At 41.2% G+C, this 19,370-nt stretch overlaps 1 protein-coding gene across 2 annotated transcripts in view; it reads right to left on the reverse strand.

Moving 5' to 3' along the window:
- The window catches only part of FGFR2 (fibroblast growth factor receptor 2), a 92,032-nt gene that overhangs the window by 48,742 nt on the left and 23,920 nt on the right, over window positions 1-19,370 (reverse strand). For both annotated transcript variants that reach the window (XM_069753663.1, XM_069753662.1), the window contains exon 2: window positions 3,876-4,091. In XM_069753663.1, the coding sequence (XP_069609764.1) occupies window positions 3,876-4,023 (148 nt within the window). In that variant the 5' untranslated portion in view covers window positions 4,024-4,091. The remainder of the gene's footprint in view (window positions 1-3,875; window positions 4,092-19,370) is intronic.

Genomic DNA, 19,370 nt, shown 5'->3' on the forward strand with positions numbered 1-19,370 from the left:
ATAGTTATTTTAATAAGCTTTAGAAAAATGAACAATTTAAAAAAAAAAAAGTGTATTGGAAAGACATTAGACATTTTGACATTAGATTGCTCTTGGCTGCCTTTGCATGCTGGGACCTGTGGTTCCAGTACTATAGACAATCCATAGATATCACTTTCTGAATGAATAAGATTGTGTTTGAATTCAGAAAGTGATATCTATGGAGCGTCTATAGTACTGGAACCACAGGTCCCAGCATGTAAAGGCAGCCAAGAGCAGTCTAATGTCAAAGCTGTCAGGTTGGCTGATCAGACATCAGCAGGAATGTACGTCTTAAGTTATTTCTATTTTGCTTCTGGTAGAATTTCCTTCTAAATCCCATAATAATACTAGCGCTCTCCTCATATCCTGATGTACACTCTTGAAGATAATTATGTGCTGCTTTTTAGGGTGGGGGCTTCAATGTTGAAATATGAAACTGGGCGCAGTAAGAATTCTGCCTTTTTCTTAAGATTATGGTGAGCCACAATGTCTATTAGATACATGGAAAGGAACTCTATGGATCTCTTTGTGCTCCAGATTAGAACCCCCAGATTAGAAACTGATCTGCATTGCATGCACCATATTTTTTCGGACTATAAGATGCACCGGACCATAAGACGGAAAATAGGGAAAAAAATTAATGTGTCAAATGAGGGTTCGTCTTACAGTCCGAACTCGGCTTACCAGGTTGGGGGAGGGGGAAATCGGCAGCGCTGGTGGTGAAGATGATATGACTCTCATCCCAGACTGATGTGGAAGGTTCGGCGGTGCTCGGTGGTACAGGGGCATTTTGTGAAAGACCCCCACACATCCATTGCTGCAATACAGTGGCTGTCAGAAAAATGGCCCCCAGAGGCAGTGCATACGCAGATTGCTGAGATCTCAAACTGCACATGCGCCGCCTCCAGCAGCCATTTTCCCGGTGGCCACAGCATTGCAGCAATGGAAGTGTGGGGGCTCCGGGCTTTCACAAAATAATGGCAGAACCCCCACACCACCGAATCGAATACTGCGGCACCAGTCTGGGATGGAAGCCATATCATTGCCCTGCAGCATCAGACCACAGAACACCCCCTCTTCCTAGCCCAGGGCCGGCAGAATCACCAGACTCCTGCTGCCTCCACACTCCTGGGAAGTACATTACAACTATAAGACGCACCCCCATTTTCCCTCCAAATCTTTGTGGAAAAAAGCATGTCTTATAGTCTGAAACATACAGTATGCAAAAAAAAAAACTACCGTAATTTCTATTGCGAACATCTATGATAAGTCTCTATAGGCAGAGAAACTGCAGTGAAGGAGAAAATGGTAATCAGCTCACCTTCCAGGGAGGACAATTCAGTGTGAAAACCACTTGTACTCACATAGGAACCATGGTAGACCTTGCTTGGTCAGAGTTTGGTGCATGGAGTGCAGAAACTCATCAGGCTGGTAACCAGGACAGAAATGGAAGAAGGGTCCATGAGGACTGAGCTCCAGCATCAATGAGAAAATGTCAAAACAGAACTTTTACTGTGCAATTAAAATCATGGTGAGAAAAAGCAAAAAGATTTAAAAAAAATTAAGGATCCATACAGACTATGCGTTTTGGGTTGGCAACCCTTATTCAAAGCAGTTAACTTAAAATGTTTAAGCTTATGAATCCTTAATCTTTTTGTTTGCTTTTTCTCCCTGTTTTTAAATGCACAGTAAAAGTTCTGTTTTAATATTGTCTCATTGGTTCTGGAGCCCTGTCCTCATGGACACTTCTCCAAGAGAAACTTTCAAATTTAAGGAACGATATGTCAAATAAAATCACATTATGTCAGTGGTTTTGATTGGTGGGACTCTCATTTATCCTCTACAATTGGCAGACCTGCAAGCTTAGTTGAAGATGGCTCATGGAGGTCTACAGGTCCATCTTCACCTAACCCTTTTTCACAGAGCAGATCACCGCTAATGAAGCCTGATTGAGCACTTTGGCACCCCCTTTTTTTATGTATTTGTTGGGGGTTTTCAACACCAAGACCCGCACAGATCAAAAGTTTTGATATTTCATTATGAAACGGAAAAAGTTTTCTAAAAGGCACTTTGTTTTAAACCAACCTCAATAGAGCATATAAAATCGCGTTGCCCAAAGCAAGTGGTTTGTGACATCACTTGACCGTCCAATTATTTTATTGAAGCATATAAGTGAAGTCTCCAAAAGTGTTTTCAACAGTTTTCAGATTCAAAGCTTGTTATTTACTAAATCTCTTGGTCAAAAATTGTACCCGCTGACACACGTCTAGAATATGTCGAGTGTCAGGTTTTCCAGAGACTGTTGCAAAACATAAAAGGACTGCAAAATCGCGAATGTGTGAAAAACAGTAAAGAAGAATGCTGACGTGATGACATTAAATAAATGAAACTATGGTATATGTATAGCTCCACCTGCCTAGACACGGGGCAAAAATAGTTTACAAAAACACATACGTTAGACTAATTTACCATAAGATTGGATGCCTATCCAACCAATCAAAAGCCATCAGAAAACTATGTTGTAAGAATGTTATAAAGCCGGTTATCTTAAAGGAAAGTTGTCAGTTCGCTGCTCCTATACCTAAACCTTGGCACAATAGGAAAGTTGGCAGCACAACCTTAAGCCGATCACCACTGGATGGAGGGTTGTACAGGTTCAGGTGTGGTCCTGCAGACACTACAAACAGGACAGGCGGCATTGCTCCCATACCTTTTAAAGCTGTACATATCAGAAGGATTGACAGCCTGGAATTCAGAGTGATGACTATATGCTCTGATGCATCATGTCTTCAGGAAGAGTCTCCTGCAGGGCAATGTCACCGGTGTTACAAACTATCTCCCCTGGGCAAGGGTGCAACCAGTGCTTACAGATTTTAGGCTGGGAAGATGAGTGATCGCACTTTTTAATATATTACGGAGATGGGGGCCTTACAATATAAACGGTGTGTAAGAAGTACGCCTAGATTGTAGATTATGCATCGCTACCTTTCAGCTCATCATGTCAGAGACTTGTAAATAACATCAATATCTTAATAAAAGGGCTCTTGCACATATCCAATTTTCTCGTGTGAGTGCTAGTCATGGTTTATACAGATAACACTTGTACCTTTGATATTTAATGGAGCAGTGCACATGTCCAATTTTTTTCTCATACTTAGCAGTAGATAGAAAATATCAGAGACATGTCCGATTTTGATCCGAAGGTCTGATCAAAATTGGCAATGCAAGTCTAAGGTTTCTTGATGAAAAAAAATCAGACCACACTCGGATGACATGCATGTGCAGCACAATTTACGTGGACTTACAGAAAAGACTATGTGGAGTAAAACAAATGTTCTCTCCATGCATGAGAGAAACTGGTCAAACTCTGGTCAAACTCTGGTCAAACTCTGGTCAAACTCTGGTCAAACTCTGGTCAAACTCTGGTCAAACTCTGGTCAAACTCTGGTCAAACTCTGGTCAAACTCTGGTCAAACTCTGGTCAAACTCTGGTCAAACTCTGGTCAAACTCTGGTCAAACTCTGGTCAAACTCTGGTCAAACTCTGGTCAAACTCTGGTCAAACTCTGGTCAAACTCATCGGTCCGTTTTGGTCGTAATGTGGAGAAATCGCTCGTATGAACCTACCCCAATTGTAAGACAGAAAAGGCAATGGCAACGGGTATTGCATAGAGTGGAGTACTTATTTTTTCTGAAAAATATTATTTCCAAGTTTAAAAAATAAACGCTCCTGAAATATTGCCTTTAATAAATTATATCAAACATCAAAACAAGAGTGTTCATCTCCAACATTTTATAACTGTCCCTTGATATGTTTCTGGTTTTCGATTGAGACACATTTTTGCTATATCTTACCTTCTGGTTCAATGGTGGTATCCTCTCCTCGGCTGTAAGATGGACGAGCAATCGCCAAACCAACCAGAAACAGGCAAAGAAGTAGCAGCATGATGTCAGTGTACCCACCGCCTGTTTTCCCTGAGCGCCACACCGAGAACAACCCCATCTGACTGGCTGTGAGCAAGCATGAGACGTAATCACCACTATGTGGTCCTCGATCCTGTTTGAGAGACCCTGTAAGAGATTAATGGGAACATTAAAATGAATTCATAATTTCTTTTTTTTAAGCCTATTTTCATGTCGACACTTATCAGCCAATGTAAATGTTCATCTCAGAACAACTTACTTGTTCGCCAAAGTGACCAGACTTGATATTAATGATTTTGATGCAAAAGATCCAAAAACTTTTCAATATATGGTACTTTATACAGTATATCTGTTAGCCAAACGAATGTTCAGCTGACAAGTCATCTCTCCCAACCTTCCCATACACAAGAACAATCAGCTGATACAAAATTGTATACATTTTCAATGGAAAAGTAGGCAGCTGTCCAACATTTCTGGAAAAGTATGGCTCTTGGGAGAACAAATAGATGGGGCATTTTAATCCAAACTGCCTGATCCTTCTCTTTCCCATCAAGTATCAAGGACAGAGTCAGAAGTCACCCCACCATATACATTAGACGATTAGCTGGTGAGTTTAGCCAACTCTAATTTAAAAAACAAAAATAAAAAAATCCCCTGTTGACCTCACTTATTTAAAATCAAGCCAAGACTACTGTGTAGTCATTATTTTACAAACTTCCAATTTCTCTTGTATCCTCTGTAAGAAAAACAAAGATGAAAAAAACAAAAACTTATAAACAACTGAAAAAAAAAAAGTTAAGGAATGTGTACCTTTATGGTGAAAAAAATTGCATTGGTCTTTGCCAATAACCAGGGAGGTGTGGGAGATTGTGCAAATGTCATCTTACAAACAGATTACTAAGGAGTGGTTAAGACTCCATTATGAAGACTAGATTAGTTATTGTTCTTAATTATATGGATATTAAAGCTCACCGATTAAATAAAGTTCACATGGCAGCAGTTTCAATGGTTATAGTAACCCTTGGTGACTTGTAATATCAACACGATTTACAATGCGGAGAGTAACCCAATAGAATAAAATGACAGAGAATAGTAATGTGTAATAGTAATTTTATATATTCTTTATACATGTAGACTGTACACCAGTTGTGTCACTAATTACTTAATTATATGGATAGGTTACAATACATATTTCCATTTTTATAAAAAGCGTCATCATTAGGAAAACATAAGTACTCAGTATAATTTCGAGATAGTTATACTCTTACAGAAATTAATAGAAAGCTCTGGCACCAATGTCTTGTTGACAGATCCCACCACAGTTGGGAATAATCTGCCAATGATCTAATGTCTGTGGACCCTGGCAGGCTTTGCCGGCTGCTTGTCAACAGAATTGGCCATTTTGACCATATTTCTTAACTAATCCTTCACGGGGATCATAAATGTTTGTCATTTGTCATTTTTTAACACAGTGTGACTATGTACCTACCCATTCTACTTTTATCAATGTGTTCCTGCTCGTTTCTTTAGTTTTTTGTACATATGGGAGCATGGCTCCCCTTTTTGACCTGTGCATCTTGTCAACATAGCTTTCCAAGGGCAGGTGCCAAACAGGAAGGTCTGGGTCCTGATGTGCCGCAGTCTACTTTGAGATCTGCCGACACATAGAGGTGAACTACAAGAGTTCTCTTGATTGGGTTACTTTTTCGCAGTTGGATGGCTTTTACTCTCTTTTGATCAAAATAGTGTCAACTAAGTATCCTATGTTATTTGCATGTATTGTTACTACCGTATTTATTTAAACTTACTGCAGGGTATGTGCTCATTTTGTTGTAATACTAGGTTTTTGATTGTTTAAACTAGAGAATGCCTTTCAAGCCGAATCTGCCTGAAGAATGGTCCAGTCACTTCTTTCAAGTGAGGTTAAAAGAAGCTCAAAAGCCTGAACATCTGCACAGCAAGCCATTTTTAAATATAAATACATATGTTCATTCTTTTAAGCATTTAGTTATTACTTTTATACTATAAAACAGACACTTCCATTATGAATGGTTGAGTCCATGAAATCCAGTTAATCCTCACAATAAAGAAAATTCAACTGTCACCATTAAATGTTGTCATTTTCTCTCTATTGTGAGTCAACTTCATAAAAACAGCTTGGATACATCGCTATATTTCCCATTCTCCCGTCACATTTGGCAATGAGATATTGAAAAAAAAACAAATACCCTAATTTAGACATTAAGATACCAACCATAGTAAAGCGAAGACTTCAGTCTTCGAAATGATTCCAAAATTCCATGAATACTGAAGAGTGAGAAGATTTTTCCCCACGTAATCCACTTTTATTAGGGTGGTAGAACAAAAATCTGCAATGCAAGCAAACCACACGGAGGATAACTTGCTGCCACATCTCTGCGATAAAAATTCCTCCAGTCCAAAAGTATAGAGCTCCATTTCTAAAATGAAGATGTGGTGAGAAACTTTCATCTCAACATAAAATGTGGTTGGATTTATTAAATATGAATCAAAATTGTTCTGAATTTTGGTACAGGAGATTGTGCTGCGTTTTGTAGGATTCCTAAATACTCGAGCAGATGCTTGACCCTAGTGAGATGCAGGAAAAGGATGGGTGTACATCTATAATCGATAAGCAAGGACGGCTATAGTAGGAAGGGTCACAGGGGACCCATAAAGCAGGTGAAGGCAGCCTACACAATAGGAAGCTTTAATAGTTCTGCTGTTACAATAGGGTGAAATATAAGCTAAAAATAACCCAAAAAATAAGACGCTTCGAAGAGTTTTCTAAGATCAAGTTTATACTAAAGAATTCATGAATCCATGTGAATGTTATGGTTGGAAGTTTGGTGCTAAATCATTAGGGTATGATGGCCAGCAATGGAGGTAGGGGTCAGTTGATCAAGTTTATACAATTGATTTAGACTTTGTATAAGAGATGGAAAACTGTTCTGATTTGCTTGAAAATAACATATCCATGGACATAGATGGTAGACTAAGAAATCTGTAATTGCAGACACTATGGATGCCGATTTGGTGCCAGATTGGTGGGAAAATATTGAAGAAGCCACAAGTTGATTTTAATATAGTCCCCATCATCACTGGGTACAGAACAGATGACATCTATATGTGAGAAAAAATGTTTATACCCTCTCTACATTAAAAGTTAGCCAGCCCCCCCCCCTTCATACATATTGGATAGCTGTCAACAAAACAATTATTCGGACAGCAGATATCTCCCTCAACTCCCATACTCTGGAACACTCAGTGCTGGTGTTCTGTGCGGAAGCCTTTGTCAGGTTCCTTTAGCTTCCAAAGAAGAAAAGGATTAGCTATAGGGCTCATACTCAATTGCGCGAGACTTGGATGAGTCCCGATGCTGCTGCAGGCACTCAGATCGGAGCGTGCGGCCGCATAGGAATACATGCAACCGCACACTCCACTCCTCTGTGCCAGGTGCAGTGCCCATCCGAGTCTCGTGCAAGTGAGTATGAGCCCATAGAGGGAAAGTAGGGACCCCCATACACATGTTCAGATGATTTTAGGCTAACAGATATGGAGGAGAAACTGTTGCTGTGTGCCTTTTCCAGAACGAGTTCGGAACAATCGGTGCTGTCACCCGTGTTGCAGGGGGAGAGTTTAGTTCCCCGGACAGACTTTTGAACTTAAGACCAGGGGGCGTGGAGGACATAAAAGGGTGACAATACGTGGGAACCAGTGCAGTCTGGGAAGGAAGTGATAGTGTGCGGGAACAGAGTGCTAGCCTTCCTGCACAGCACGGTCAGGATGAAGTAGGCTACATCAGCTTACCGGAGACCACAGGTGCAGATGCTTCTTAGAAACCTCTGACTGTGCTGACTCCAGTAGTGTTACCGACCGTGAGTGGTTCCTCCTTGCAGCCAGACCATAGAGGGTGCACCCTGAGACGGGACCACCAGGCCACAGAGAGTGCAGCTGCCTGACATACCCGCTCCCATACGGTGTCAGTACTTAAGAGAAAGGACTGCTCCTCCAGTGAATCTTCCCCTTGGATCCAGAACCTGCAACCGGACATTCCAGGACCATCTGCAACACCAGAATTCAAGGCCCTTTCCATACCAGGACGACACACGGGTTCTTCAAGCGTTCAGGCCAGAACGCCACCACGACCATCTCAGAGACTACTGCTTTTGAACTCTTCTTTATCTATTCATATACCTGTTGCCCCTAAGTTGACAGTATACAGTTTTACTGCCCTATCTTACATTTATCCCCTCCCTGTGTGGAGTAACACTGTTAGATTAAATTCTTCTGTTAACCCTTGCTCTGCCTCCGACTGTTACTGCATCTGTTTACCTGCTTTCAGCCTTATAGGGGTTGTTCAGTCTTGTGGCTTATGTCAGTCTATGTGGCTGTAGACTTGTGAATCCTCACAGCGCACAGTGTGTACACTGTCAGGATTCTGCAATTCGCAAACATACTGTCACAAGCCGGCTAGACGTGCGCAGCCTTGCTCAATACAAGGGAACTGAGAGATCGGACATGTCTAGCAGGAAAGTGGCTGGGAGTATGGAAATTGTATACTTGCTGTCACCTGACTGCCCATTCCAGCACTGGAGAATTCTGACAGTGCGCAATGTGCACGCTGTGAGGATTCACGAGTCTGCAGTCACATAGAATGACTGTAGATTTGAGCCCAAAAGCCTGGACAATCCCTTCAATTCACACCCATGTATACAAAGTGATGATGGCACCAAATACACAATTCCATGCATACAAATTAATGTATATGCTAAGGCAAATCACTGTGTAAGTTATCAGGAATTTTCGGCAGGCAAAGTTTATGCTCAACAACTAAATTCTGGACTCTTGTGAGAACAGTTTGTTTGCAGGACCTACAGCCATTTTTTTTTAAATCTTGCCTGGAGAGTTTTTACAGCTGCATTTTCCAACTTGTCCCCCCTTCCTACTAGGAATAAAGAGCGTCACTTTCCAGAGAGGGTGAGGGGGGCTCAGCTTTGATTGCATAAGTCTGTGTAAATGACCTGTAAAATTAAAAAACACACTAAATGCATTGAACGTAATGCATGGACCAACTATTTAGAATTTGACAATGTATTCATTCAACTATATATAAAATCATATTTATATTATTAATGTAATATTTATTTTTGAGAAACCACAAATCAACTTAGGAATGTAGATGATAAAATCTCTACGCACCTGGTTTTCCCAAACTATAAAGCGGCTGTATATTTTAACCTACAGTGGATGGATGCAGGCACACAGAAACATATAGGGGAAGTAGAGTAGTTCATCAAGATTTTAGAAACTTATTTTAGGATGCGAGATAACAAATAGAATGGAAATAATCTGGAGTTTTTCAATGAGATTTTGGAGCAGAAAATCTCCTAATCTAAAACCTCCTCCAAAACTTGACGTTTCTTGGTCAGAAAATTCCATGTGCACAAAGCCACTCGTCTTTTGAATCCCTTGGCTGCATGGTCATCAGGATTGCTTCCATCAGTTTTTTGTAGCCATGCCAGGGGATTATGAAGATCTGAGGTTGAACTGACGAGCAAGCAAAGTTCTAAAAAAAAACTAAACAACAAGATCGGCATAACCGGTGTTCCGTGCAGGAAAAAGTTTGCATCCCTTAGAGCCGAGGATGCCAACTCTACGTCTTTTGGTCCAGTAGTCTTAGAACAAGGCCTTACAGGGTATACTCATGATTTTGACTATTAAAAGGGGAATTCGAGCAGCAGTACAAAACATTCACACATCTCCACTTTTCATGGCGTTCCCCCATAAGTCGAATATCTTTTTGTTTTAGGTCTTAACAACACAGGATGATGTTATGGTGTATGCAGCTCAAGAGGGAAAATAAGAATAATGTTTATATGTAAACCTTCAAAGGGCAGCATTAATAAAGCTACCCATAGACATTACTCTTTCACTAGAGGATCCCGTACACAGTATAAGGTCTATGCAGCGACAAAATCCTGACCTGACATCTAATTTGAAAGTAAACATGGATCCAACAGGATAGATTTTTCAGTTCTATACTCTTGTTTTCTCTTGGGATAAGTGGTTCCAGACGCCTATCGCCATGCTTTATTACGTCTGAGGACAGGGTAAAGAGTAAAGCTAACAATCGGCTTAAAAGGAAAAGAAAAACGTGGGTGTTTTATAGTATATTCTTGGGCAGGGGTCCTCAATCTGTGGCTCAGGAGTCAATATGTGGCTTGCATGTCCCTCACGTGTGGAACCCGGATGTCTGTTCAATTGTCACTGAAATGTATTGGACTACACCAGGGGCATTATTACATATTATGGGGGCACTGAAGGACTAATGTTATACTATGGGGCAGTGCTGATCAGCGGTTTTTCTCATACCAATTCATTCTATGGACACATGGAAATCATCGGACTGCACTAGGATGACATCTGAATGCAGTCCGATATCTGCAGACTCAGACAATGGAGAAGATGGAAAAATTGTGTTCTCCATCTACTCCTCACCTGTGATACGGTTCATCACACCAAGCTGACACTCGGATCAGAGTTTGATTGAAGAGTCATTACCATAAATCGATCCAATTCTCTCGGAGGAGAGAATGTACGCTTGTGTGACCCTGGCCTTATGACTCAGGTCATTACTACTTTTTAAAGGTGGTACTCGGGGGGATTAGTACTTTGTAAACGGGCATTCAGGGTATTATCAATTTCAAAGAAGGCACTTGTGGCATTATTACTTTTTTAAGGGGGTACTCAAATAATTACTACTTTATAATGGAGCACTTGGGAATTTATTATTTTATATAGGGACACTTGGCAATATTATTTTATAAAGGGGCACAAATACTTTGTAAGGGTGGTCTTAGGCCATTATTTATAAGATGGCACTTGGGGTATTACTACTTTATAAAGGGACACAAATACCATATAAGGATGATCTTGGGCCATTATTTCTTTATAAGATGGCACTTGGGGTATTACCACTTTATAAAGGGGCATTTGAAGTATTGTTAGCTTACAAAGGGATACTCGAGGGATTGTAATTTTCAAAGAGGCGCACAGGTGGTTTCCACGATTTCTTGGCATTTTCTGTCGTTTGCAACCATCGACAGTACTAAATTTGACTCTCAAGGTAAGAAAGGTAGGGGGGGTGTGTTCTTGGGGGACATATTATAGAGGTACTTATCTCTTCAAGGAATTGGAATGTTAGCCCACAACAGGGGAAAGAACTTGTCCCAAGGATCATAGACATGGTGTAGATGGAGAAAGAAATGCCCCCTAAGGCAGAGTTCCCCAACTCCAGTCCTCAAGGCCCACCAACAGATCATGTTTTCAGGTTTTCCTTTGTTTTGCACAGGTAATGCAATTATCACCTGGGCAATACTAAGGAAATCCTGAAAACATGACCTGTTGGTGGGCCTTGAGGACTGGAGTTGGGGACCCCTGCTCTAAGGCTACGTTCAGACGCAACGCACGACGCACACAAAAACGCGGCAAAACGCACGCAAAAACGCTGCGTTTTGCGACGCGTGCGTCGTTTTTTGCCGAAAATCGGACGCAAGAAAAATGCAACTTGCTGCGTTTTCTTGGTCCGATGCTAGCGGCAAAAAAGACGCAAGTGTTGCAAAACGCAGCACACAAAAACGCATGCATCCGCCATGTTAAACATAGGGGTGCATGACGCGTGCGTCGCCGCTGCGTCGCCCGACGCTAAGGCGACGCACACTAGCAGAACGCTAGTGTGAACGTAGCCTAAGGCAATGCAGTAAAACCGGACCACAGTGCTACAAAACAACAGTGCCAACCACCGAGGCACCATGCTGCCAACCTTTATCATGAGTGTCAAAATCTGGCACTACAATAAGGAGCCCTACAGCGCAAAGGAGTAAGATTGCCTTCTCTGGCCAAGAGGAAAAACATAAGGGAATGTATGGTATGTGCACCGTATGGAGATTATTATCGACATCTCAACTTGTGGTTATGATTCACTACACAGATCACAAATGTTTAAAAAAAAAAATTATGTATATATTCATTGTGCTAGATCTCTGGAGATGAGGTTTTAGATCTGCCCTGATGTAGTCACAAGCAGCTAACGATGCCCCAAAGGGTTAAAATGAAAATTCTGCTCCGTTACATCTGTATGTATATATACACATCTTATTAACATTCATGGACATAACAAAACACCATGTAAGCTTCACTGCTGCCAAGTCCTCCCCATCAGCTAAAGCTTGGGTTTCTCTCACAATACACAATCATTTTTTCCTGTTGCACCTATACACACAAGTGTAGATATACAAAGAAATGGCAGGGCGGTATAAACAGAAGGAGCGGAGCGGTATACACAGAAGGAGCAGGGTGGTATACATAGAAGGAGCGGGGCGGTATACACAGAAGGAGCGGGGCGGTATACACAGAAGGAGCGGGGCGGTATACACAGAAGGAGCTGGGCGGTATACACAGAAGGAGCGGGGCGGTATACACAGAAGGAGCTGGGCGGTATACACAGAAGGAGCGGGGCGGTATACACAGAAGGAGCAGGGCAGTATACACACCTTTCCTGAAGCCCCCTGTCTTTACCATGGAAGACTTAAATAAACACTCCCCTATAAAAACTGCACTTAAACAAACATTCCCTTCATACAATCTCCAGCCGAAACTTGCTGCCTCCATAAAAACATATTTATGGCTCGCGCCAGTTACTCAGACTGGAATCATTTTTTAACTTTCTTGACGTGAACAATTTTTTTCTTAACCTAAAGCTTAAGAAAAAAAAAAAATCAAAAGTGAGAGAAAGAGGCCCCTGAGCTAAAAATGCAGCGAGCTCAGCCAGAACATGAGGACTAAGAATTATTAGATGAAACGTATATACATTCTGCCATACATACACGTGTACAAGTATTTAGGACAGTTGCGATAAACACTGCAATGTTGTCATTTTGTCTTGCTGCTGCTCTGTTTAGCAGTGCGAAAGTTTACAATTAAAGTTCTTGCCCATGATAAGATAGAAAACAAAAATCACAGGCAGAACATGGCACACTGTTTCCAAGTCCTGAACAAGCCCTCGAAATGACACCAGTGATGGAAAGGTTTGCATCAGACCTGATTCAGACATCTAATTTTCATGTATGTGTTCTATCCAAGTTTGTCCCTTTATAGAATATATTAATTTTTGACTAAGGCCCATCTTAAAAGGGGCGTGCTCCTCTGTGCACCTCGCCACAAATTTGTGTCAACGGTATACCCCAGCAAGCAGGCATCGCCACTCCCAGTCCCCATTCCGCTCCAGCTTTGCCCATTTTGATGGATCTGGCCAAAAGTGACGAAAATACCAAAAATTGCAAAATTTGTGAAAAAATGTTATGACTTTTCAGAGCATTTAATTCCACAATTCTAACAATCACTTTGATGAATCAGGATACGAGTGACAGAGAAAAAAGTAATAATACAAAAAAACAGGGACATTTGCATGTTTGTTACTAGTCTCAGATAAAGCTCATAAATACAAGTCAATGGGTTAGTAGAAAAAAAATGGATAGCAAATGGACACCATTTGTGGCTCATCCAAGTGTTGTCAATTTTTTACTTTTAATGGTCAAGAGAAGCTTGGAGCATTTTGTTTTGCATAGCAAACGCTAATAACAGACACATGGATCAACAATGGATGAAAATTGAATTAAACCTTGCAAAAAAATTAGACGTCTGAATGAGTCCTTATTAACACAGGCCAACACTTAGAGAAATGTATGAAAACTGGTGCAGAGGAAAGGGTTCTTCACTTCTCATTTTTCAATGACATTTTGGAAAATGAAAGCGTAAACATGGTTAAATTTTTATGCATCGGCCCTACTCTGCGCAATTTTCCTTTGTTGTTCCATCTATTCTTGTTCTGTACAACATAGAATGAGCGAACGTGCTCGGATAAGGTGTTATCAGGTGCTATCCGAGTGTCATCGGAGTTCTCTAAAAATATGTCAGAGTCCCCTAAGGTGTTTGACAGCTGCAACACATGCATGGATGGCCTGTTTGTTAGGTAATCCTTGCATGGATGCCACGGGGACTCGGACATATTATTCGAGAATGCCGAAGTCACTCGCTTAGTACCCGAGCCTGCTCGGATAAACAGTCGTGGGGACTCAGACATATTCCAGCATGCCAAAGTCACTCGCTTAGCATCCGAGCATGCTCAGATAAACAGCCGTGGGGACTCGGACATATAATTCGAGCATGCCAAAGTCACTCGCTTAGCACCCGAGCATGCTCAGATAAACAGCCGTGGGGACTCGGACATATAATTCGAGCACACCGAAGTCACTCGCTTAGCACCCGAGCATGCTCAGATAAACAGCCGTGGGGACTCGGACATATTATTCGAGAATGCCGAAGTCACTCGCTTAGTACCCGAGCCTGCTCGGATAAACAGTCGTGGGGACTCGGACATATTCCAGCATGCCAAAGTCACTCGCTTAGCATCCGAGCATGCTCAGATAAACAGCCGTGGGGACTCGGACATATAATTCGAGCACACCGAAGTCACTCGCTTAGCACCCGAGTATGCTCAGATAAACAGCCGTGGGGACTCGGACATATTATTCGAGCACACCGAAGTCACTCGCTTAGCACCCGAGCATGCTTGGATAAACAGTCGCAGGGACTCGGACATATTATTCGAGCATGCCAAAGTCACTCGCTTAGCACCGGAACATGCTCGGCGGATAACACCTTTTCCAAGCACGGTTGCTCATTACTAAGAATTACCTATTATCAGACAATTCAGGATGACAGCGATATCCTTTATACTATTTACTGATAAGTAAATTTCTTCAGTTTACATACCGTTCCTCTCAATGTTATGTTCTCTGTACTTTACACATGAGTGATACTTTTAAAGGTCCCTTTGGTTTCTGTAGAGCAGGGGTGGGGAATCTTTTTTCTACCAAGGGCCATTTGGATATTTATTCCATCCTTCGGGGGGCGTACAAACTGCGCACTTAAGGTACCGTCACACTCAGCGACGCTGCAGCGATATAGACAACGAGCCGATCGCTGGAGCGTCGCTGTTTAGGTCGCTGTAGAGACGTCAAACACAGTAACTCCAGAACGATGCAGGAGCGATCCAGTGACGTAACAGCGACTCACTTATCGTTCTCGCTGGTTGTTAGCTCCATGTAAAACATTGCAGGCATCGTTGCTTTTGATGTCCAACATGACGATACACGCCGACCTGACAACCAAATAAAGTTCTGGACTTCTAGCTCCGACCAGCGATATCACAGCGGGATCCAGATCGCTGCTGCGTGTCAAACACAACGAGATCGCTATCCAGGACGCTGCAACGTCACGGATCATTGTCGTTCTCGTTGTAAAGTTGCTGAGTGTGACGGTACCTTAACTCTGCCCACAAAGTTTGTCCTGACACTGGCACTGGTGTCAGGTCGTAATCTTTCACTGCATGCACCTCAGCGTTGAGTAGTGAACACTGCGTATGCTCACAAAGCAAGAAGAAATTGATGGTCCAGGGGGTCGTTAAAATACAGGTGCTGGCCCAAGCACTGCAGTCCCCGGGAATCTACTCGGGGGCTGGATAGAAGGTCATCGAAGGCCGTATACGGCCCGCGGGCCTGAGGTTCCCCACCCCTGCTGTAAAGAACCTCATACAGATTAGATATAAGTTGGTTGGACTCGCCAATTTCAGCAGGACTGCCTGATCATCTAATGTGTATTGGGGCCTCCCAATTGTCCCCCGACAAATTATATGGCAGGATATAAGATCGTGCCGTTGGAATTCAATCCTCTAGTTAAATGTAGAAATAAGCTGCTGCCGATTATTGTGGCAGCAACTCTTTCATAGACTGGAGAGGAATGCTCAGCCGAGCAGTGTGTTCTTATGTATGAGAGAATCAGAAAAGAGCTGTCGGCTGGATTTTTCCGGGTCTGTCCAGATCTGTTAGATAAAATCCTAAAAAGATATAAAATTTATGTAAAACCAAATATTTATTTAAAAAAAAGGACATTTTTGCGCAGGTTGGGAACGCCCAGTACGGGACTTAAACATCCCTATGCCACCAAATGATGGAAAGGATCTGTATGAATCCAAAATGCGCATGTTCATCCAGATGCCATACTATGGAGCTAGTCCTGCCTAGAGGCCTTGCTCTTATGGAAAGCAATTTCAACGTACATCTCTACAGTTCTGCTGGGAGCATAAAGCCAGCTATACACACTTCATAGCTGTTCGCGGTTCAGATTTAATCCAATATCGATGGGTGCAGCCGACAGTTTAAATATGTATGGGGGTCCCAGACAGATGAAGTAGGGGGGCATATGGATACGGCATGCTCAATTTTAGACTGCCAATCCTTTTGCTCTTCCTGAGATAAATCAGCAGAGATGTCCTGCGGGAGAACACATAAGCACTCAGCAGAGTGAGAGCTCCCGGGTATCAGAGAAACGGCCAAGATAGCTACCGCATAAACCATCTTTTAGCCAATAGCTATGGCGGACTTACAAGATTGTGACCAATAGTTATTGAGAGCATCTTGCATGTTAACATCAGTTACAAACAGTTAATAGTAGAAGATGACGTCCAAAAGACTATTCAGCCAATAAGTAACACATATATTGATAAGATGAATTGTAGATTTGGCCTACAGTCACGCGTTTTGATAATTTTTTTATTCTTTTTTTTTGGTGGTATTTCTTTGTGCACAAAATAAGCTGCATTTTACAATACTAGCAAAATCTAATGCACACACAGCTTTTATTCTCCTTCATTTTTTAAAATCTGCAGCATGTTTACCCATTAAAAGTAATGAGCAAATGAAAAAAAAATGTATAACATTTGTGCAGCGTTTTTGATGCATAAAACGAACTTTATTAATGTACTGTTGTCAAATCACACATGTAATCTGCACCAAAAAAATAAACATTTAAAATGCAGCGAATTTACCGTACTTTAAAGAGAGAAGGTTTTGGCTGCAAACAAAAGAAAAAAAAAAGAAGCTCAAATAACGACGGCCATGCTTGTGTGGGTTTCCTCTTGGTGTTCTGATTTCCTCCCACACTGCAAAGACCTACTGATAGAGAATATAGGTTGTGAGCCCCAATGGCCACAGTGATGTTTGTGTCTATAAAGTGCTGTGCAATATGATGGCACTATACAAATAAGTATACTAAATAAATAATAAACACAACCTTAGCGGCTGATTCATCATACTTTTAACACAGAAAATGTCAAACTCCCCCCAAGGAAGCCAAATGCGAAACGTACGTTGGGGCCACTTATCTACGTCACTATCAGGTTGTACACTGGGGATTATACTGCTTTATATTGTTAGCTTGGAGTCAGGAATGATTGGCATTATGTCTTCATTTATGGTGGCTGTTGAACCTCTTAGTTATAAACTGTTGCTGTGTATATGATACGCATGTATCTCTGCTTGCGCTTTATTTGCACTTGTTACTTATAACTTAAGTATTTTGAGAATTGAAGGTTGATTTAATTAGCTTTTTTACTTTCTGCACAAGCACTTTATATAGCCCATTGATTCATGCATACTCTATTGTATACTGTTCGTGTTATTACTGACATATTGAAAGATTATGGAGAATTTTCTATTTAACGATATTCAATTTTACAGCCTTTTTTGATTCCTCAAGTTTTTGTTTCATGGTTTTTTTTTGCCCCAAGTGTTCTGTGCCTTGTACGGACATGGCACTTTGGAGTCACTTTTTATCCCCTTTTTTATTCTTCCTTTTTCTTTAAATTTGTCTGATGTTTTTATTAATTGTCCAAACAAAGATTGTTATTCTTATACTTGATATCCTCGTGTCCTGTATTTCTTTTTGGGTTATATGATAGGAAATGTAGATTGTGAGCCCCAATGGGGGCAGTAAAGATGGTGTCTGTAAAGTGCTGTGGAATATGATAATATGATGCCATTATACAACTAAGTATACTCAATAAATCAATAATAAACATAACCTTAGGGGCTTTTATCCAAGAAAAACGGTGTAAAATCTTTCAAAAATGACAAAATTTTTGCTCAACATACAGTTATGCAAAAATTTTGCAACTTTTGTTGTTTTTGGTGCCAGCTTGAATCTGGGGAGGAGCCGAGGTGCGAAGCGGTTTGGCCACACTTGCCTATCCAATTCATCAAAAGTGAGGATGTTTTATGCTGCACAAATGTGGCACGTGTAGGCACAAGTCACTCAATTAATTTGGCGCCTTATATTTCAGCAAGATGGGCCCCAGTCTTGATGCACTGGACCATTAGTATATTAAAAAGAAAAAAATACCAAAATTATTGCTTTTTAATAAAAAGTTTTATGTAAAATTTACACAATGAATTTCAGTGATCTTTCACGGGTTTATTAAGACGAAGGAAGGCGGAGAGTTAATCAATTTGTCGGCTAAAGAACTGATTATTTACGCGGTCAGGACACAATAGAAAGAACTGTTCCAGTTCACTGACACATATACCAAGAGCAAGTTTATATTGGAGACTGGTAGTAATGCCCCGACATAACTGCATGGAAGGAAAAATGAGGCAATTAATTCTAATTGTAAGAACCAACCCACATTCCAACCGCTAAGCACACACATACACACACCTCCACAAACACACAACATGCTTCAGCAGACTACCACAAAAGGCACAAAGGCCCGTGTGTTACAATAGTCAAAAGCCTCTTTTGTGAGAAGGTGAAAGGAAGAAACGTTTCGGAATGTAAGTGCCCAGGTGGTTGTGTTTGTTGACCGTCTCTGGAGACTTGGCTTTTGTAAGCTATATATGTAAATAGAACTTTATCTTTCAGCTTTCTCCTTGGTCTTATAGAAACTTGGGGGAGATGCTTTGTGAAGGACATGAATTGTGTAAGCCGGCTTGTAGGCTGTTTGCCTCGGCAAACAGTGATGAATTCAGAAAATGCCATATCCACAAACTCATAGAAAAGAGCTTAGAGAGAAAAGTCACATAATGTATGTAAATGCTCAACACGGATTATGTGGAACACATTTTTCTTTTTTTTTTTTACTTTAATTTGCCACAATCACCCAAGGTTGATGGTTTTGAATTGGAGCTAGTAATCCCGACAGTTTCATAAATAAGATGCTAAAGATCACATGAGTATATTAAAAAATGTTTTATTTATTACTTGTTGTCACCCGTGTGCAGTCCGTATACAATCCATTTTTTTCCCACCAGCAACTATTAATCATTTACACAACAATTTACCATTTCCTGTTACAGAATTGCAATATCGGTAAAAATTGGTGGCTCTACGGTGGTTCCGTATGGCATCCAGTTTTTTTTATGCACCAATCGACTTGAATGAGTGAGTCTCATCCGATTTATGGAAAAATAAAAAAATCAGTCATCTGGACTGCCCCATTGAATAATATTG

This window comes from Ranitomeya imitator, chromosome 2, assembly GCF_032444005.1.
Source record: "Ranitomeya imitator isolate aRanImi1 chromosome 2, aRanImi1.pri, whole genome shotgun sequence".
NCBI lineage: Eukaryota > Metazoa > Chordata > Amphibia > Anura > Dendrobatidae > Ranitomeya > Ranitomeya imitator.